Source organism: Cimex lectularius, unplaced genomic scaffold (assembly GCF_000648675.2).
Source record: "Cimex lectularius strain Harlan isolate CLEC.00 unplaced genomic scaffold, Clec_2.1 scaffold6, whole genome shotgun sequence".
In the NCBI taxonomy this organism is placed as follows: Eukaryota; Metazoa; Arthropoda; class Insecta; order Hemiptera; family Cimicidae; genus Cimex; species Cimex lectularius.
The window spans coordinates 1,459,325-1,481,824 of record NW_019392677.1 but is presented as its reverse complement, the minus strand read 5'-3'; the positions used below and the strand labels follow the sequence as shown (position 1 = coordinate 1,481,824).

The following is a 22,500-nucleotide window of genomic DNA, read 5'->3' as shown; positions in this document are numbered from 1 at the left end:
TCCCACGAGTTCCAAAGTCCATCACCTCCTTCTCGTTCATTTCAATTTGTTTGTTACAGTTATATATATATATATATATATAGAGAGAGAGAGAGAGAGAGAGAGAGAGATAGAGAGAGAAAGAGAAGGAGGGAGAAAGAGAGCGACAGAGAAGAAAGTGATGAATAATATGAATATAAATCGAGGGTGAAATAAAGAAAGGGAGAAAGAGAGAATGAGAAAAAAAGCGTGAGAATGAATGATCTAGAGATAGTAATGTAGAAAGGAAAGAGGGAAATTTTGTCGAAAGAACCATGAGAAGAAAAGACATTTTAAGGTAGAAAAGAGAAAGAATGAGATTCCGTAAAATAAAGAGAACGAGAGAGAGAGAAAGAGATGAAGTGAGATAGGTAGATAGAGATAGGGAGAGAGATGAATGAGATCGAGTGTAAAAAAAAAAAAATAAAGAAAGGGTGAGAGCTTGAGAAAGAAAGAGATACTAAGAAGAGAGGTTGAGATTACGTAAAATAGGGAGAGAGATGAAAAGGGAGAGGGAGGAGAGTGAAAACATAGATAGGGTGAAAATGGAATAAAGATCGTGAGAAAGGAAGCAAAGAATGATAAGAATAAGATAAAATAGATAAGAAAGATAAGATATTAAGGCAGAAAAGATAGATAGATAGATAGATAGATAGATAGAGAGAGAGAGAGAGAGAGAGAGAGAGAGAGAGAGAGAGAGAGAGTGAGTGACAAAGAGAGAGCGATGAAAGGAGATATATAAATCGAGTGTGAAAAATTAATAAGGAGAAGGTGAAAGCTTGAAAATAGAAGTATGAAAAAGAAAGAGATATTAAAGGAGAAAAGATGAGATTAAGAGTAAAAAAGAAAGAAAGAGGGAGAAAGAAAGTGAGAAAAATTAGCAAATGAAATATCTAAATTAAAATTTAAAATGTTTAAATTGAAAAAATCAATTTCCTAAAAACAGTTTAACATGCAATTTCTTTGTAACTTCAATAAACTTTTTTAACGTTTTATAACCTTTTAACAATATTAAGTATGAATATGTGTTAGGGGAAAGTTGAGGATTTTGATTGTTTTTGCAAATATTTGCTGGGTCAAACCTTTAAAAGAAGCTTTGCCTTGCTACAGTTTGTTTCATTCTGGTCGAACAGACCGAAGCGTTTTAATTGCAAATCTCCTTCTCTCTACAAAGCTGTTGAGTACAAAGTTGAGAATCAATAGCACCGCCATCCGTAACTACCACAAAGTGCTAAAAGCACCAACTATAATATATTGCACTGCCACCAAAGGTAATGCATGAGCTTTATTCTGTTTCCCACTTGGTTGGTATGGCATAAGTTTTTTAAGAGGTTTAACCAGTGAGAAGACCGGAAATCGTGATTTTAGCTAAGAAACATAAAACTGAACAAACAGAATAGTCAAATAAAAACAACAACAATATTTTTTTCGTATTTTCATTCATAAGAACCATTTTTAAGTTTCACAAAAACGATAAATTTAAAAAGAAATTGATATATTATATTAGGCTCAAATATAAATTTTGCATAACATTTTAAACATTTACAAACTGAGCGAATAGAAATTTGTCTACTTCTTGTCAGAACCGATTAACGCCCTTTAAGTAGAGCGAGGATACCAGGAACAAAGATAATCAATACTATTAAACAACAGGCTGCCTAATGTTTATTTATGGACCTGCAACGTTTTCACAAAAGAAAATTCATAGGCGATATTTTTTGTCAACAGGAAATAAACCTTATTTATATTGCTCTGAGTTTGATGTACCCACTGATGTCCTTCAGCTCAAACCAATCTGGCAATATCTGAAATGGCAAGGCCATCTTAGCCAAACTATGTTACACTCATTTTCTACATTTTGTTTTTTTCTCTAGGTCAGTTCGCTAGAATTTTCGGTCTGATTGCAGGGAAATGTTATGCATACATGCCTACTTCCAAACCTGACAGATATTACTAACGTCAACTCCTTCCTTGTTACAACTGTGTTTAACATAAAAGTAATATTGCCATTTTATGTTTTGAAATGCGGTGTTTTAAATGCTTAACTAGTGTGTATTAATTAGGTGTAGATGTAAAACCTGTTGAGCACTAGTCGCTTGCTGTGACCTTTCTTCCTGAGTTGTTTTTCCTTGTAAATATCACTTTTAGTTTTCTCTCTTTCTCACTCTCTCTCTCACCTTTTCTCCCTCCTCCTCTCTCTTTCTCTTCAGGTTCAGTCTCTCTACTTCGTTCTGCCACTTAAGCTTTTTTTGCTTTTATCTTGCTCTTGTACTCACTCCTTTCTCTTTCCCCCTCCCTCTCTCTGCCTCTCTCCGACGGTATCTATCTATCTATCCATCGATCTAACTTTCTATCCATCCGTCTCAGGTCACTCTCTCTCTCTCTCTCTCTCTCTCTCTCTCTATNTATATATATATATATCCTTAACTCACATATATTCATAACTCAACTATATCTGTATATATTTCTTCATCTCCCCCCCCGCTGTTAATTGTTAGTAACTTATAGAGTCGAACTTGATTTTATATAATGGAGATCCATGTTTTCTCTTTATCAGTCTTCTTTCTCACGTTTATATATGTTTGTGCAAATCTTTCCTTAATCTTTATTCTATTCTCCCTGAAACGCTACCGTTCAGCGATACTGGGAATGATTTAACGAGGAAATTGGCAACAGTGTCGACAATTTTCTCATATTTCGTCTGCGATAAATGCGACATAAGTTGATAATATTTATAATCTGTCAACGAGTTTCTAGATTATAAAGCTTTCTTTTGTTTTCTGACTTTCGGTCGGGCATTTTTTCCGTCTTTGCCTTGACTTCCCTCTGCCGTCCTTGTATTTCATAAGGTTTTAGCTGGCATCAGGTGAACGATCTATGGCAACAAGGTGTTGGCCTGGTGGGAGATCTACGACCTTGTCTTTTGTAAGTCGCAGATATCTGAGAGCTGAACAAATCTCCCACTCACGGTTCTAACAATGGACATTGTGAATCTTTCATAGCGCCCAACCGAGATAACGATTCGAAGAAAAAATGTATGAATCTTGCAATAAAAGCATTGTTTATGAAGTGACGTCTCGTTCACTTTATTTATTCTTCTTATTTATATTATTAGTTATTTAATAAATATTTCATATTATAAATGATATATATAAATCTTGATATCTAAGTTATCATTTATTGATAATATTGTTATTTTATATTGTATATTGTGTAAATTGTATCCTTCACTGTTTCATTTTCACTAGGCACGTAAGTTTCTTTTATTAAGTGTTAACATAATTTTTAATATTTGTTGATTTTTTTTATACTTTTAAGTCATAACATCTGAAGAGAGAGAGAGCGGGCAGCACTCGAAATCGATCCTTGTTAAAAAAATAAATAAATAAAGACTACATTTTATGAAAGCGTGTTTTTGCTTATCTACGTCTGTGGAATAGAGTGGATCAAGATAAAAAATAAACTTTCATTTCATCCTCGTCTTATAGAGATCTCAAACGACGAACAAGAAAACGAGAAAAGAAAATATTTGAAAAATCACAATTTTTTTAATATTACATCATTCTACTGGTATCAGTAGGTACAAGAAAAGACACAATTTTACTTAATCTATTTTAAGCTATTGAATCTTAAGTTAAAAACCATATCTGGCAAGGTAAACAAATTTTGAATGAAAAACTAAACATTTACGTATTTAACGGTTTCCCGATGACAAATACCACACACAGCAAAGTACAAAGGGGATAATTATACATAAATTTAAAAAGATTTACGATTAAAATTTTTTTTTAATGAATTGAAAAATTTGAAATCTGTATTAAAATTATCTAATTATTTTTTATTTTATGTGTGCCCTATACATATTAGTATGTATAAGAATATGATCAGAAACGTTTTTTCTCATGGTCACAGCACTAACTTGCCACCGCTGCACCCGGAGGACCCATGCCTTGGGAAACTAGTCATTCCTGGCAAATTATGGAAGAAAGAGGTCTCGAAGCCATCTTGATTAAGGCAACGTGACAGGTTCTCAGGATGGAACTGTGTACATAGAGCTAGGATTAGGATGGATAGAGAGGTTGGGTTGAAATTTTGGGAATCGGGTACGATTAGTTCGTTGACAAAAGGAATATTGAGGTCATAGTAGATAGTGAGGTTAGTGACGTGGTAACAAGCTTTGACGATTTGTCCGAGGACTTTTGATTAGAAGAAATGGGTGCACTGAATGTTAGATGACTTGGCAGAAAGTACCAATCCGTATATCTAAAGTGGTCGCAGTAATGTCTGGTTTGAGATAAAAACTTTTATTAAGTTTTACGAAAGCATGTTGAAGTTCTATGCAGTAATAAACATAATTAATTTTTAAGAATGTTTTTAAATGATTCGCGAAAATTATGGTCATAACGGATGGCAGAGAATCGGAGGTATCGCTTATATAGATTTTCAAAAGAAAAGGCCCCAAGTGCGACCCTTGAGGAACTCAAGAAGATCCTACAAAACTATGTGGAACTACCGATTTTGATTTTACTTTAAGCATTTGATCTTCTAAACAGCATGCAAAATAAGTTACCGTGTATGCCTAATTGCTGAAATTTCTGCGGTAGAATCGTATGATCAACACTATCCAAAGCTTTGGAGAAACCTGTATAAATACAATTGTAGCTCTTCAGAAAACGTTTGTAATATAGTCTTGAAATATTAGTAAGTTGGTTAATGAAAACTATTTTGGTTTGGTCGACAGGAGAATTGATACGATACAAAGCTCTTGCACAACTTCTTGACGAAAGATCTGATTCTCTCAAAAATAAAAAGGCTGCTTTACCACACCATGGTTAAGCCTATTTGGACTTACGAACTGGGATTTCGTGGTCCGCTTGATCAATTAATATATTACAATTAATTAAGGTTTTTAGTTGAGATAAAAAAGTCAATGGCACGAGCGGGATTCGAACCCACGATCTTCGGCTTGTTACGCCGCTGTTCTACCACTTGGGCTATCGTGACCTCGATCCACTCGGACACCAACTTCCCATCTCAACCGCACCTTTTGAATTTTCCCTCCTTTTTGCCATTTCTCAAATGTCGTGTAATCGGGTTGGATTAATTGTAATATATTAATTAGTCAAGCGGACCATGAAATTAGTGAACTCATAAGTACTTTCAAATAGGTAACATGTAAGAATGAGGTAGGAAATATATACAAAATTAAAAACAAGAGTGAAGAAAATATGCATTGGTAGTGATCATGAATGATACTAAAATGTAGTCTGTGTAATTAATAATTGATTAATAATAATTATCACTTTCACTATCGTCATTTCGCGGCCATCTTCTCTTCAGTCGGCGAGGAGGGTTCCAGGGAATCGTCGCCCTGTGAAGTTTCTGATGTGCTGATTTTTCCAGTGGTTGCGATGGTTTTGTGCAATTTGCAGATGGGAAGTTGGTGTCCGAGTGGATCGAGGTCACGATAGCTCTAGTGGTAGAGCAGCGGCGTATCAAGCCGAAGATCGTGGGTTCGAATCCCGCTCGTGACATTGACTTGTTTATCTCAACTAAAAACCTTCATTAATTGTAATTATGTGTATTACAAATTAAAAAAGAAATAAAAAATTGAAAAATATAGACTTTAACGTGATGGCATATTTAAATGCATATTCAAATAATAAACGGAAAAAGGAACAAAAATTTGAAAATCGTATTTTATTTCAGGATGGAACTCGGAATATGGGACATTCGTGCGCGCGTTCGTGTGTAGTGTTTTGCTGTTATTCCGTATATCAACGTTATTTTGATAAATGAAAACTTGCATAACTTAAATAATGTTCTCGTTTTATCGGTCAATCTCAATAGAACAATTAAATTAATTTAAATCTGCAACAATGATTTGTTTTTTAGTTTGTTGCCCCATCCGCAAATTGTTTCAATAAAATGAATAAATATTTTCTTTCCCTGTTGGCACCCCTGTGTAGTAGACAATTTGCTACCACTTTTAAAACAGTCTTAAGAAGGTTTCAATCGTGAACAGCGTATTACTTTATTGGCTAATTTTCCAGTAATTTTTTATTTTTATTATAAATACTATGGGTGCTGGGAAGCTATCTTTGCAGAATATCAATCCGAAGTTGTTCTTAAAGAGTGACAAAAGGTGTGAGACAGCTGACGACTGGGACGAGAACGTCGTCGATGATTTCGACGAGAGGGAAGTCTTTGGTAAATATCTATTTCAATATCCATCATAAATGCATTATTCCAGTGTGTAAATGAATAATTGAATTATTTTTAAAGATTTGATAAGGAATATTAATGATCCAGAACACCCTTTGACTCTAGAAGAGCTCAATGTTGTCGACATAAACAATATAGAGGTTTGTACCTCAGGAAATCAATTTTGTTTCATTTTTATGTAATTTGAATCGTTGACTTTTTGTCTAAGGTGGACAATGAAAGCAACAAGATAAATGTTAGGTTTACACCGACGATCCCTCATTGCAGTATGGCAACACTCATCGGACTTACGATCAAAGTCCAGCTGATTCGATCACTCCCAGCAAGGTTCAAAGTAAGTGTGAAAATCACTCCAGGCACTCATTCGACAGAAGATGCTATCAATAAACAACTCGCAGACAAGGAACGAGTATCCGCAGCCATTGAGAACAGTACACTGGTTGACACTATAAACCAGTGTTTGGCCACAATAGAAAAGTATTATAATTAACAACTTCCTCTGCTGTTGTCTTTTAAAGCCTTTCTTTATTGTTAAGCTATACATATAATATATTCTTTGTTATTGCATGTTGTATTGTTCAGGGAAACCTCTACTCCCAGTAAATCCTGTTTATTATTATTTAATTTAACAAAGATGAATAAGTGCATAATGTAAAAAACCGCACTTTTGTATAAGCTGTATGAATTAAGGGTCTTAACTAAAATGGTTAATTGTATAAAAAAACTTGTATTGTACCTCAGTTTCTGTCTTGTCCTCTGTTCTTCAATAGTTTCATTCATTCCTCTCAGTCCATTTACAAATAGTCCTCATCCCGGACTGCCCCTTCCTTTAGATTGCCCATCATTTCACATATCAATGATCTTGCTAATTCCCTTAAATATTGCACAAATTGCCTTTACCCGGACTTCCAAACCTATCTCTTATTTGCACGTCATGACCTTCAAATGTTGGATAGTTATCCATCATCCTAGACTGCCTAGCCTCATTGATTTTTGTTAATTCAGACACATTTTGGATTCACAACACCTTCAGAGTTTGATTCCATAAAAATCACCCAAACTTAAGATGGCGAAATGCCAAAATGTGCCTGAGTCAGCGAGGTTAGGTGGACTAGTATGATAGGTAATGGTAAAAAAATAATAATAAAATAAAATTACCCTCCAAAAGATTATTACTTTGCTAGGAAATTTAATTGGATGCTTACCTATCATTTTGGTTTGCTTATTCTTGCTGGGTTTGTCTGTCAGATGCATTTCGGCATCTTGCATTTGGCTTCGGGTCTGGGTGATTTTTATGGTGTCAAGTCTCAAAGTTTTGAGGAGTGGGGTGAGTGTTTTGGCGTTAACTTTGTTGATATCTTCACCACATTTTCAAGGTTAAGATGGTAGAAATACCGAAATGTGTCTGACAGACCTGAACAGCAAGGATAGGCAGACTGAGATAATTAGCAAGGATCAAATTACAAGTTTGTCACTCCACAGGCCACTGAAAAAAATTTCCCTAGAAAATTAATGTTCTGGCCCTAACATTTGCTCATGATACAGCGATCCTCTCAAATAACTCTAATCCAGTCATTTTTACTAGAAACATTCAACATCTTACGCTACTTCTTGGTGTGAAAAGAAGAGATAAAATTCAATTGAGAAGAATTCACCCATATAATCTTCACCATATTTTTTAAAAAGATTGTTTTTACTTACAGTTTGTTGTTTTCAGCTATCCAACCTTAAAGCTTCTCATCAAGTTGAAAGACTTACAACCACATCTCTTGAAATGAACTTCAACCGCCAATACACTGCCAATGCAACGTTCCAATGAGAAAAGTTTTTATAGTTGATCAAGTTTGAATGTGCAAAAAGCGGGATTTGAAATTTTGTATTATCATTAATGCATTAATATATTATTTTAATTTAATTTTAATTTTTATTAATTAATTCATGTTCAAAATCGAGCAGCAATAAAAACCAGTTTTTCATTGGAATGTCGTATTGGTGGGGGAGCAGCAGGTTCACTCTTATAGTTTATATCGAGAGAGGTGATTGTAAATCCTTCAATCTCATGGTAAGCTTTAAGCTTGAAATCTGTATAGATGAAAACAAAAAACTGTGAGTACAACCTTTTACAAAAGATTAAACAACATATCACCCCATCTTTATCATTTCTAATGTCCTTCACCATCCGGGGGAAAAAAATCCCTGCTCCATTTTATTTCAATAATGTCCCTCTCCCAACTGCAGGCAAGGTTCGGTACCTAGAACTGTACATCAATAAAGGCTTGATGCAGAATCCACACACATAACTGAAACGTCAAGAAGTTATGACATGGTACAGAGTACGATCATGTCTTATTGGCAAATGCTGTAATTTACCATTTACAAAAAAAAGCTTTTTTTTCAAGATGACCAATCCAAACCCGTTGGTACAAATTTCATATAACCCTCCTAATGGCCTAAATCCTCAAATTTAAAAACTCACATACTGAAGAGGACATTGCCGTGAGATCTCATAGCCAGTAACAGTGATAGTGATATTAGTCTCCATTAAATAGATTTTATTAGATTCTAAATTACTTATAGTGCCAAAAACGATATGATTTTCAAGATACCGTGTTATGGTGCTGGTGTTACTAAAATTTTGATTGAATATGAAGAAGGTGGGATCCAGCTAGGGGAGGACTTACAAGTAATTGCTGCTGGGCGGTTGGTTGGAACTTACATTGTCTTGAGTTGTATGTTGGCGACTTATCACCTACAGCTTATTACTTCTTTAAATAGTATTTAAATTAAGTTGTTCTGACTGCTTACTCATAACTTTGGAATTACTGATCAACAACTTATTATTGGACACAAATATGTATATTAACTATATGTATCTGATGATTGTGAGAAAAGGCATTGTAGTGTATGACATGTGTGATTTCTAAGATAGTGGTGATTTATTGTGGGACACGAGAAGGACATTGGCAAAAATGGAAAGGTTAAAGGACATGAGTGTTGAATCTAATGCTAGCTGAACTTACAAAAATTATATTTGCATCTTAATACATAGCAATCAAGAAATACAGTATATAATAAAAATATTTAACTTTGGTGTGCGTTTATACAAGTAGATTGATTATTTTGAAATTATCAAAATTTTTCTTTTTTCTATTCAACTTATTAAAACTAATATTAATACGACATAAATAGGGGATGGTGCCATTTCCCCCCATAATAATTAATAATTATTATTAATCAAGTATTTTAATATAATAATTATATAATTAATAATTATAATGTGTAGAATGATTTTACTTTTTCAATATTTCTGATCCACCCCCCATGGGAAAACAAATGCCACACACTCTAGTTAAAAATATAACAAAATTTAGTTATAGAAATACATTAAAAACAACAATTTATCTACACTATTATCTTTCATAATATAACATTAATATTCTTACATCCCTGCATTAAGGAACCAGAGAGAATTCAGTAGTTCGTTAAAAGTTTTAAAGTTAACAGTTTAAACAAAAATTTGTCCATTAAAATAAACTGGTAAATAATTTAGCAAATAAATCATGTCATATTAATGGTTTATGAAATAAAATGAGCCCAGAGGCAGAATTATTCCTTTCACAGTGCATTTAAAAAACATTTTGTACCGCTCTTCCTGTAATGTCCAAACAGGTTGTTTTTATGAGATCACATATTTTTTAAACATCTTTTTCATTTTTTTACAACATGGCACAGTGTCCCAGGTGAATGACAGTCTCACATAGCACAAATTGTCACACTAAATTGAAATGAACCCCTATACGGAGCTGGGTTTACGCTGCCTCATATTGTTCATGTGAAAACCCCTGTTGGCACCTTGGAATGACCTCCTGCCTAATCTATTAATAGAAAGCCTGTTCTCCTGCAGAACTTCTTGATTCCTGCAACAACCACAAAAGAAATGTTAACACTCTCAAAAATACTCATTTTTATATTTAAAAAAAATGTTTCAATAATTTAAATTTACATGATGTGATTAATATGTTGTGACACTAAATAATTAGAAATTTCATAAATGTTTTATGTATACCAAATTCTATCAGTTCATTAAATAATTCATCACTTTCATCTCAAGTTTATAGATGAGTGCCGAAGCATAGGGGGTAAGTTAAGACTGCAGGGATGAAATAAAGTGTGGCCAGAACGTGCAATTTGAGTTATTAGAACAACAGTAAATTGTAGAATTTATCCTCAGAGACAATGGTTTGCTTGTTTCCAGTCATCCTCATTTGTCTATTTATGCTGTTTTGGGCAAAAGGCATTTTGCCATTGGTAAAAAGTGAAGTTAAAAAATTGATGAATGGTTCAAAACCACAAGGAACTGAAACAACACTACTGGTAAGAGAGATATAGGATATATTGAGTGAAACAAACCCGGTTGCATACAAAGTGTTGCATACAGTATTTACTAAGATAATTCCAAACATTCTAAAGTGAGTGAAACTGACAAGATGACCAGATGTGTAAAGAAATCATTCATTTTGAAAAGATTTAATAGGGTATAAAACAAGACAAATTTATGTTCTGTAATGACATGAGTTGCTAAAACACTCAAAAAGTACATTGCTACTATTGACCTAATCCAGAACTACTTTGGAGAAGGCAATATTAAGAAATCATGATGTTTATGACCTCTCGCCTACCAACTACCATTTTTGGCTGGAACAAAGTTTTACAACATAAACAATTTATTGATTAAAAGTCCTTAAAAATGCATTTACAGAATTAGTTAATAATAGTGACTGAAAATTCTATTCATAGTGTATAGAGAAATAGCCATCACGTTGGGAGAAGTGTATTGAGAGTGATGGATGGTATTTTAATTAATAAAAGATATTTAAAATAATTTATTTGGTTGTTTTTTATTTTATAACCAATTAATTAGGGAATTTAAATTATATTAATATCATGTTTAGATTGATATGTTACTCACAAATTTTTATCATCTCTTTTCTCTACTCTTGAGAGTCTTTGTTTGAGCTTAGTTTGTTGACTGAGGTACTCGGCATGCAGCCGGGCCAGCCTTGTCTGCAAGTCTCCCACCAACTGGTCTGAACACAAAAATAAATAAAAGTAGAGTGCCCTAATACATACTGAACTGATAATTTACCTATTCTGTCAACTTTGTCTTTAAGGGTTTCATTTTCCTCCTGTGCCTTTTTGAAGGCATCTTCATCCAATAGGCCATCCTTTCGCAGGATCTGACAACCCCTTTCCATCAGGCTGTGCCTGGCCTCTGGGTAATCCGCCAGAGCCTTCCACAGATCGTGCTTACCCAAGCAGAACAGATCCGAATAGCCCAAACTTCTAACATTGGCTGTCCTTCTATTTCCAGTCTTGTTTCCTGAGATAAAAAAAAAATTGGATTGAGATAATCCCAATCACTGCATTATGTGCAAACTGGTACCGGCAATGTCGAGCACGCTGACTTCGCCAAAAACACTTCCTGCACCGAGCGTTGCCAGGACAGTCTTCTCATCATCGGCCACGACGCTTAACCTTCCTCTTTTCACTATGTACATCTCCTTGCCCACATCGCCCTTTCGGCAGATGTAATCACCAGGACTGAAAACCTGTAAAAGTTGGAATTACACAAAAACTTGGTCTCATGTTGATGCAATTGTAGCAATTGCAGGCCTCTGAGTTTTTTGAAGCCTAATATTTAAAACAATTAAAAGTCCCATTTTACTAGAAATCAAATTTTCTAAGTACAATGTATTAGAAGAAAATCATCCACTGAAACAGGGACTACTAATCAAATTAGCTCTCAAACAGCCCATTATTACAATATATATATATATATATATTTCAAAGAATGTACTTTATGTAAGAAGTAATATTAATGGTAGGTAATATAATGGGCCGTTTCAGAGCTAATTTGATTAGGAGTCCCTGTTTCAGTGGTTGATTTTCTTCTATTATGTCGTACATCCAACAAGTCCTGTGGACAAATGTAGCACCACAGTTTGTTAGTAGGTGTGTTGGTGACTCCTCCGCTTCTTTGTAGAATCTGCACATGCCGGGTCAGATTATACCAATCTTCTTAAAATGTTCATTTAATCTGCCATGTCCCGTTAGGATTCAAAGATTTTTTGTGCTTCTTTTATGCATTCTGTTGTTTCTTTCCTAGCAAAACTTGCTAGAAGTTTCTTGGATTATTTGTGTTCAATTAATGAATCCCAATGTTTCTTCATTTTCATTTATTTTTTGTCTAACAAGGGTGGCATTATCGTTAGTACTGTGATCGCGAGAAAAAACGGTTTGTGATCACTGTGATCACATTTGTAAAATGTAATGGTAAATAAGGGTACAGATCAAATAATGTAAAAATTATTAAAACAATAAATATATCAGATCATCAGTTCGGCATGACACGGGCGTTGCACGGGTTTAGTCTATTCTGCATCCTTATGTAAAATTCATATCTAATAATTATGGAATAAAAGCTTCTTTCCATGTAATGTTACTTAATTTTCTGTTTCTAAATTATTTAAAAAATTATCTTTCAACCCTCGATTAAAATTTATGTGTATTAATTGCCTTAAGCTTAACAACATTCATGGTAGGATATATATAACAGAGAAAAAATATTCATGCAGAATTCTCAGAAAATAGTCAAAATTTGGATTTGGCTTCATTGTCGTGATTTTAGCGTTATAAAACCTTAGGTGCCGACTTTCTTAGTAGAAAAGAATATTCAGCGATCAGGTTAACGAAGCTTTTTTCAAAATCTAATTTTAGTCTCAATTAAATGATCATAAATGGTTATTTAGAGATTAAAATAATATTAGTTTTGGTGTATTAATTTCGTTATTGGTTAAGAGAAAAACAAACCTGTTATATGCGCAGAATATTCTAATTTGGTATGATTTAAAAACTAAATAAAAAATACTGTTTTTTTGCATATTTTTGTAAACATTACATAAGCAAAGTAGGACAGAACATGACAAAAACTTGGATTTGACTTCGTTATAGCGATTCTAGCGTTTAAAACCCTTAGATACCGACTTTCGCGGAAATCGGTGTAAGTTAATTTTTTGACTGATAATTCGATGACCTTCTTGCATGACTGACATTTGCAGTGTAAGCACTACCATAATTTTTCTCAAACGTAGGAGGCTGAATTTCATGGTTGATAATTCGTTTTAAACGAATTGGCAAGTGCATTTTATAATTGCATCAAACATTAAACTCGGAATGTTATTTCTATTTAAAAAACGTTTAATTTCTGGCACATAATTTGGCTATGTTGTGTATTTTCTTATAGAAATCTTTTATGTATTTTTATGGTACGTAGGTTGTAAAAAGCTACGTTTCTCTTCTTTCAAATGGTGCCACTTTTGAATTATAGTAATTTCAATCAGATATTCCGAGAATGACATAAAAATCAGAAAAATTTTAGATCCAAAAATCTATAAATTTAAATTCAAACAAAAATTTATAAATAGGGGTCTCTAGAGATGCTAAAACGAAATTTCATGTCAGTTTCACGAATAAAATTGTTTATGACCTAGTTTACTTGAAAAATATATATTTAAAAAAAATTCGTTATTAATAAACTTTGATAGCTTTTACTTTGCTTTTTATTGCAATCTACATAAAATATGCTATAAAACGATATATTCAGATAATTGATTTGAGGAAGAAAAACGGCGAAATGAAAATATAAAAAAAAGGAAAATTTCTACTTTCAATTTTTTTTTGCAAAACCAGGACATTGACAAGAAGTGGCGGATACGTTTCCGATATTTTGGAGTGTAGAATCACCAAAAAAGGTTTGGTCCAAATCCGTGACACACCAACCTGGTCGTATCCTTGTAACACACTCGTTAATAATGTGAATCCCTATGGCAGAGATGGACCCTAGGGCCCAGGACCTATCTGCGGTATAGCAGCCCCCTTCCTTGCAAGGGTGTCCGCACTCTCCGTCATTCCCACATGCTCTGTGACACAATAGAGGGTGGCTTTATTTTGCATACCTAATCTGTTTAGTTTACTTTTGCAATTTAGCATTTTTAGGTGATGATGTTTGAACTGAGTGCTTTGACGGCTACTTGTCTATCTGACATACTTTTGTATACCCTTTGGTCAAATTGAACTGAGTACATCTCTTAATCGCATGGCCAAAAAATATATTGTATAGGGTATAATGTTAGAATATATTTCTGTTATAAAATACCTGTAGCCTGAGTTTGAGGACTAGTTCTTCCAGTAGGCCCGGCTCGCAGTCTTGGAATATCCTGACTTGCCTCAATGTATCCAGATGGACATGGATGGCAATTTCAGCTTTCAGTTTGTCTGGCAAAGCTGCTAAGACTCGGTCTTCGTCCAAAGCCTGAATAACGACATGTCGTAAAATTATATAAAATTTCATTGCTAAATTACTGACCTGTTTGTTCGCCCATGTGTAGGCGAACCATCTGATGACCCTCGCTTCCAGTTCCTTTGACACTCGGCGGAAGGCCATGTACTGCTTAACGCCGTCCATTTTATTCTGGAACTCGACACGGGCCACGTTCATGTTACTGATCATACTGCCGATGTTGCCGACGATCGTGGCGAAAATCAGGACTCCGGCGAGGAAGTCGGCCACAACGAATAGGTACTCTAGGTCATTTTCCGGCTGGGGCGTCTCTCCTGTAATTATTAAAGTGTTACCATAAATTTTGCCGCCAAAAACATGCTATATCCCTTGACGAGATAGGCATAATTAAAAAATAATAATAAAACAACACAATGCTATGCACAATATTAAAACAAAGTGGTTTTGGGTATTTAGAACTTTTAGGCATTTTCTCTGCATACTTTATGTTCAGTTCAACTCATTGTTGCTAACAATGTCAAATAACTATTGTAGTTCTAACCTTTTTTCTTATGCATTCATCTGCATATTCTCTCTTGCCGAATATCCCATACAATTTTATCATTTCCTTTCTCACCTTATGCCTTCAAGTCCTTATTTTGTCATTTTATTTCTCACACTCTCTCTTTCTTCCAAAAATATATTTAAAAGAAAGACAATTACAAATTCACATAAGATGAAACCGTGGTAATTAAGACAAAATCTTTGGTCAAAAAATCATTAAGTACAGTTATTGTTTTAATTCTCACCTATGGTGGTGAGGGTGAGTGTAGACCAGTAGAAACTGTAGATGTATTGCCTGGACAGGGAGGAATTCTTTGTTCCTGTCAGGTTGTAGACCCAGTTGTCGGTGCCGAACCCAATGGCGTAGCTGATGGCGAAATAGAAGCAGGCGTTCCAATGGATCAGGACGATTATTGCAAATACCACCTTGCATATACGGAACGAGTTTGGATAGCCCGTCCTGGTCTCAGTGCGGTCGAAAAACTCCATCATCCTCGGCAGACGGAACAGCCTGTTGACACGCACGATCACCGGGCATGGTACCATTTTGTGGCATTTGCTCGGTGCCCACCATATGTAGAACAGGTCCGTCGGCAGCAGACTCAGCAAGTCAGTGACCCACCGCCTCGTCTCTATATAGTTTTGCCTTAGCTTACCGAGGTCTCTGACCATTATTCCTTGTTCCAAATAACCTACAAAAAATAAATATATAAACATCAAAGTTTTTATTATAAATTAGTGAGGATATATTGTTCATTCTTCACCCATTAAAAATAAAATAACAATAAAAATAACAAAACCGAGGAGGAGAATGAAGACCAACTTGAAGCAGTTTTCTCGGCGGGCTAACTCTGATTCTCATTCGTACCGTTAAACCTCGTCGACTTCAAACAAAAACCGGTCAAAAGTTGTACAACTTTAGTTAACAAAGGGTCCAGGAGTTTCTACACCACTGTCATTCACTCTGTATAAAAAGGGGTCCTGCATTGCCGAAGTAAATGTTCAAGCGGAAATGTTCCAAAGACACAAGTAAGTCTCTTTATGGACGATAAAATAAGAACATTTTAAAAGTACTAGTTATGAATTCTTTAAAAGAAGCGTTTCCTTATGTGTCATAACAATAACATTACAAATTTCCATATAAAACAATATAAAATAATAAATAGCTATCTACTGTTTGTACAGGAAGAAATAGTTAAAATACGTCTTTTTTTGGAGGAAGCAGGGTCTCCCTCTGGATCAGGAGGAGATGGCCGAGATGGCCCTCCTGGTTTATTTCAAAAACTATTAGCAATAGCAAAAAATGGCCTATACAACAAACCCCAAGTGAATTTTGGCTAGGAATCGCGAGGTGGTAACAGATAACGTAACTTTTTCATTTATTTGGGAAATGACACTAACTTTATTATTTAATTTTAACTTTGTTAAAAAATGCATTTTTGTAAAAAGAGTTCTTTTTTTCCCAAAAAGTAATATAAGCTAAGCGCAAACGCAACCCCATGATCCATACTCTATTCTGAGGCGATTCCTATCCCAAATCAACTTGCTAATGCTAATCGTTTTCGAAATAAACAGGGAGGGCCACTTTGCTGTTACAAAAAGCATTCCACCCTCACACGTCTTCCGTAGGTTATAACTCAGAAATGGTTATACATATCAAAATTTTCCTTTCAGTAAAAGTGCCATAAAATAAGCTCAAGAATCAAATAGTACAATAAAAATATTATTATTAGGAGAGAGGGGGAGAGGGAGAGAGGGGGGAGGGGAGAGAGAGAGAGAGAGAGAGAGAGAGAGAGAGAGAGAGAGAGAGACAGACAGACAGACAGACAGAGAACGCGAGCGAGCGAGAGAGAGTGAGAGAGAGAGGAGTGGAGAGGAGAGAGAGAGAGAGGAGAGGAGAGAGAGGAGAGAAGAGGAGAGGAGAGAGAGACAGAGAGAGAGAGAGAGAGAGAGAGGAGTGGAGAGGAGAGAAGAGAGAGAGGAGAGAAGAGGAGAGGAGAGAGAGAGGAGAGAGAGACAGAGAGAGAGACAGAGAACGCGAGCGAGCGAGAGAGAGAGAGAGAGAGGAGTGGAGTGGAGAGGAGAGGAGAGGAGAGGAGAGATTTTATTATGTATATACGATTTTTCTATGTTAAATGGGAAGTTAAATCTTTAGTAGACGTTTTTGCACGATTTTGATGTATTTTTGTACATTTCCAGGATTTTGAAGGTTTTTACGCAGGAAATTCCGATCTTTACTTACGAATCTCGGCATTATTGCAGGAAACATTTATGATGATGAACCGAGATCAAGAAATGGGAGCTTTTGTTCCCAAGCACTGCTGCCTTCTGGCTTTTTGAAGTTTATAACTTCTTAATTTAGTCAATAGACTCTATCCTTCTCTTAAGAAGTACTAGGTCCTTGACTGTCGTTGCAACAATTCCTTTCCCTGAGTTTTTGAACCCCAGGTTGTCTCCATTGAGCGGTTTTGTTTACATTTCAAGTCAACTATTAATCTTTATACCTGATTATTATATAAAATAAACAAATTAATACAAGTGTCCGGTTTTTGTTTTTGAGTGATATTTTTGGATTTTCTTTATTACCGAGTAAATACCCGAATAAGCATTTACACACCTTTTATTTCATGCCAGTAAATAATTCATTAATGATAGAATAAATGCAAATTAATTTATTTTAAAAGCATATGAAGTACTAAAAGTTTATTTTAGAAGCTGCACTTCTCCAGTTGAACTTTGTATGAACCCAAGCCAGACATTGGAGTATAATATCCATGTAAACAACCTTAGGGCAGAGAAAGAAAATGTGGAAGACCATAACATTCCGACAGTTTAATTAATTTGAAGCTTACTGCATAATGAATGGTGGCGAAGAGTAAATTGTAGCGCGGAGGTTGTAACAGCTTTATCATATTCTTTTTTGTGTTTGCTGATTTACGCTGACACAAAATTTGATAAATAATCAAGTTTTATTTGCCTTAAAATAAAGTGTTTCAATGAGACGATTAGTAGTTTATTAGTTGAATACAATTAGACTTATTTTAAAATGAAGTCTGATCATTTATGAACTGATAATAGTTTTATAACTATGCTATAATACAACGTAGTACAATATCTCGGCATATTCCTGTATCACGAGTTTACACAGGTACCTCCAGACGAAGGCTTCCCAACCGTTTTAGCCAGTAGACCTCTTTCGCAGAACAAAATCTAGCGCGGATCCCTCTCATTCCAGTATTTAAAATTACATAGGTATTTATGGCATCCTGTAAAGAGCGAACTTATGTTTTATTTCCTTTCCGTTAAGCATGCAACATACAATATCGTTAACACACGATTTTATGAGGGTTTCAGCAATGGTATAAGCTTTGCCTGCCTGTGTCACTCAATAACTTTATCAAGTGAGACTCTTCATGTGAGTTTTCATTAACAGGTTTTGCATTAGTTTTTATGAAGGTTTGAAAGGCAACCAGTTCAATACTTCCTCATGAAAAATCAGTCTGTTTCTTCCGGTGTTCTCGGTGTGTATCCTCACAATGACGTCGCCATTTAACTGGAACCATTGAACTTTTTGGAAGTACCTTCGCGTAAATCACACCCTGAGCTTTACTTTCGGCAGTCTTTATAAATCTCAAATTTAGAAGTAGCTGTTGACGTTTTTGAAAAAAAGCCCATGTTATGTCGGTTCGAATGCAGGGCCGCTGGATTCGAGCCCGGGTTTACCTTAACAGTGATGAGTGTCATCGCCTTAACGGTTTCGGACACCGACGCCCTTTAATACTTGTTCTATGTTAGTTTTATTGATTCAGTCTACGTTTATTGGTGTAATTATTAATATTTCTATATTGCCCGCCGTTGGCAAGCCCTACTCTAGGCTATATTAAAGGCAAGGACTTACGGGCTAACACTAACCTTATAGTTTCAAACTTTGATAGTTACTTTAGTGTAACTATTTCCGGGTGTCGCTCGTTTCCAAACAAAACTCAGTTCGAATTTGTCTCCGGAATCCAATTAACAAGAAGAACATCGAATTATGATAATGGCGTGACCCGATAGGGTGCTCTCTCGAGAACGGAATAAAATAATAATAACAATCATTGTTTATGCATTTTCTTACAAGACGACCCTCTGGATCTGGTATCGAAGGAGAGCGGAGTACAGAAGTAATATTTGCCTAACTGTGTATTTATTCTAGTGGGAATTTACGAGGCAGGGAGGGCCGGATAGTAACGATTGGATCGAAACCCAACAGACTGTGAGGCTGTAAATAATACTATCATACCTTGGATGGAGGCCAACACCCTCTTTTTCCCTTCCTGCTAGGTAAAATTCGATGGAATAAGCTTTCAGAAAAAGAGAGGTCGACGACCGATTCTACCGAACGGTACTTATATGCAGATTCTACAAGGAGAGGATGACACAAAAGGAAAAAATAAAACAAATGAATAATCTTAAAGAAGTAAATAGAACTATTTTGTTTACTATTGTCTAATCTAATTTAAAACCTGCTCCCACTTGGATTTTTTGTTTTCATTAATAAAAAATGTTCAAAATATCCAAAGAAAATAATTCTTTAATTTAAAAACAAAAACTATTGCAAAAAATTCTATTCTGAACAATATTTTTCTTTAAATTTTTATTAAGGTGTGTTTTTTTGTAGAAGTTGGATATTGTTAGTACTTATTTTATTATTATTATTTAACGCAAATACTAAGTGAGATTTTTTAACATTTTAATTTTAATTATTAACCTGCAAGGCAAAACTCTAGGATAACACCGTGAAATTTTATTCAAATTTAAATCGTAAAGTTTCTGCAAACCGCATTTCGTAACTATTGTTTCATCCTCTATTTTCAATCATACTTCATTGAATTTTGTTCTAAAGGAAAAGAAAATAATATTATTAAATAAATACTTGCAAGTACTTTTAGGTAGATGTGGAGATCATCAAACAGCTTAGCTTTCATTAAAACGTTTGGTCCAGATGGAGAGCTTAAATGCTTAAAGCTTGCCCGTTGAATGAAATCCATATCAGCGAATAGGCTGTCTCCGTGTTTGCTCAATATAACGTTTCTTCCTTTGAAACTCGATGGAAACGTAGAATTTATGTTCTCTATTATGTATTTAATCTTTCCTTCCATCCTTACGATTTATTTCTTTACATATCACTCAATTTTGTCCGGTTATTTACCCATGATATCAATATGAATAATGAAAAAACATTAATTGTTCAAAGAAAGAAAAAACGAGAAATATTTTGTTACTGAATTATATTGAAAATGATTAACACAAGCTGTTGAGGCAGTGTTGGTTGAATAGCTTTTCGGTTGAGAGGTTACATTGTGGTCTGAGAGTAGATAAACATGAGAAAGCTTTGGTGCGTGAGTATGTCTGTATGTGAGAGAGAAACAGATGAAGAGGGAGCAGCTAAAGCGAGAGAGAGAATGTTTTCACCTAGGTTCTCTCCTTTTCTCCACCACATCACTCATCTCAACCTCTTTTTCTCCTCTAACACATTTTTCATACCATTTATACAGGTTATTAGCTCTTTAGCGTAACATTTGTTGTTAAAATATAACATTATTTGCTAATAACATGGCATAACAACAAGTAGCATAACAGAATAACAACATTAATAGCGTAATGCCATTAATGTCGCTATTAATGTTAACATTAAGCTCGACTTCCATAGAAGTCAAACCTTTACGTTTTATATTTTGTTTATGCGTGATACTAACCATCATGACTTCTAGGTTGTCCGGAACTGTTGCTCCTAGTGCCTTATTATCTAATTTCAGTCACATTCCTCTTTTTCTATGTAAGTTTCTTCCTCGAAACACACTCATTTCTTCTCTAACACAATTAATTTAAATAAATTCAAATATAATAATCGTCTTTAAAAGGGCGATAATAAAGAAACTAGACAAATAGTTCATATTTGTAACTCTCTGTCTGTCCGTCTGTCTCTCTCTCTCTCTCGCTCCCTCCCTCCCTCTCTCTCTCTGTCTCTCTCTCTCTCTCTCTCTCTCTCTGTCTCTCCCTCTCTCTCTCTTTCTCTTCTCTCTCTATCTCAAGTTAATTTTTTATTTCTCCTTAATTATTGTATAAGTGGTCTTCGCAATCTCAATTTGCGAGGTTTTTCAAGTAAAACGATATTCATTCTCTCCCTCTCTCTCTCTCTCTCTCTCTCTCTCTCTCTTTCTCTTTCTCTCTGACTTTCTTCTCTCTCTATCTCAAGTGAATTAAAAATAAAAGAGGTCTTCACGACCTGCGAGGTTTTTTTAAATAATACCTTATTCATCCATTCATTCTCTCTCTTATTCTCTTTCTCTTTCTTTCTTTCTCGTTAATTTTAAAAGAGGTCATTTGCGACCTAAATATTAATTTGTGAGATGTTTTATAAACATATTCGTTCGTTCATTCTTTCTCTGTCTGTCTCTCTCTCTCTCCCTCTCTCTCTCTTTCTCTTCTCTCTCTATCTCAAGTTAATTTTTTCTTTCTCCTTAATTATTGTATAAGTGGTCTTCGCGACCTCAATTTGCGAGGTTTTTTTAAATAACACCTTATTCATCCATTCATTCTCTCTCTTATTCTCTCTCTCTTTCCTTCTTTCTCGTTAATTTTAAAAGAGGTCATTTGCGACCTAAATATTAATTTGTGAGATGTTTTATTATTCGTTCGTTCATTCTCTCTCTGTCTCTCTCTCTCTCTCTCTCTCTCTCTCTCTCTCTCTCTCTCTCTGTCTCTCCCTCTCTCTCTTTCTCTTCTCTCTCTATCTCAAGTTAATTTTTTATTTCTCCTTAATTATTGTATAAGTGGTCTTCGCAATCTCAATTTGCGAGGTTTTTCAAGTAAAACGATATTCATTCTCTCCCTCTCTCTCTCTCTCTCTCTCTCTCTCTCTCTTTCTCTTTCTCTCTGACTTTCTTCTCTCTCTATCTCAAGTGAATTAAAAATAAAAGAGGTCTTCACGACCTGCGAGGTTTTTTTAAATAATACCTTACTCATCCATTCATTCTCCCTCTTATTCTCTCTCTTATTCTCTCTCTCTCATTCCTTCTTTCTCGTTAATTTTAAAAGAGGTCGTTTGCGACCTAAATATTAATTTGCGAGATGTTTTATAAACATATTCGTTCGTTCATTCTCTGTCTGTCTGTCTGTCTGTCTGTCTGTCTCTCTCTCTCTCTCTCTCTCTCTCTCTCTCTCTCTCTCTCTCTCTTTGTATTTCCCTTACTCATGTAGTTACTCTTTCATTTCTCGAGTTCTCTTTTAGTTAGTCTAGTTCTCCTCTAACTCACTTTTAGTGTCCTTCGCACTGATTTTCCTCCCATTTTTTATAGTCTTTACTGTTTTCA

General features: G+C 34.9%; 2 protein-coding genes across 5 annotated transcripts in view; one reads left to right on the top strand and one right to left on the bottom strand.

Annotated features, from left to right (window-relative positions):
• Positions 1-6,002: 6,002 nt before the first annotated feature.
• Positions 6,003-6,810, top strand: LOC106673753 (MIP18 family protein galla-2). The gene is made up of 3 exons (XM_014405965.2): positions 6,003-6,228; positions 6,304-6,383; positions 6,452-6,810. Exons 1-3 carry the CDS (start codon positions 6,099-6,101, stop codon positions 6,731-6,733), a joined length of 492 nt encoding a protein of 163 aa, XP_014261451.1. The 5' UTR covers positions 6,003-6,098; the 3' UTR covers positions 6,734-6,810.
• An 18-nt stretch (positions 6,811-6,828) lies between these two features.
• Positions 6,829-22,500, bottom strand: part of LOC106673751 (cyclic nucleotide-gated cation channel subunit A) — a 353,803-nt gene continuing 338,131 nt past the window's right edge. For all 4 annotated transcript variants that reach the window (XM_024225512.1, XM_024225513.1, XM_014405961.2 and 1 more), the window contains 7 exons: positions 15,391-15,837; positions 14,669-14,916; positions 14,459-14,614; positions 11,687-11,852; positions 11,390-11,623; positions 11,213-11,330; positions 6,829-10,160 (listed from right to left, as the gene is read on the bottom strand). In XM_024225512.1, coding sequence (XP_024081280.1) covers positions 10,037-10,160; positions 11,213-11,330; positions 11,390-11,623; positions 11,687-11,852; positions 14,459-14,614; positions 14,669-14,916; positions 15,391-15,837 — 1,493 coding nt within the window. In that variant the 3' untranslated portion in view covers positions 6,829-10,036. The remainder of the gene's footprint in view (positions 10,161-11,212; positions 11,331-11,389; positions 11,624-11,686; positions 11,853-14,458; positions 14,615-14,668; positions 14,917-15,390; positions 15,838-22,500) is intronic.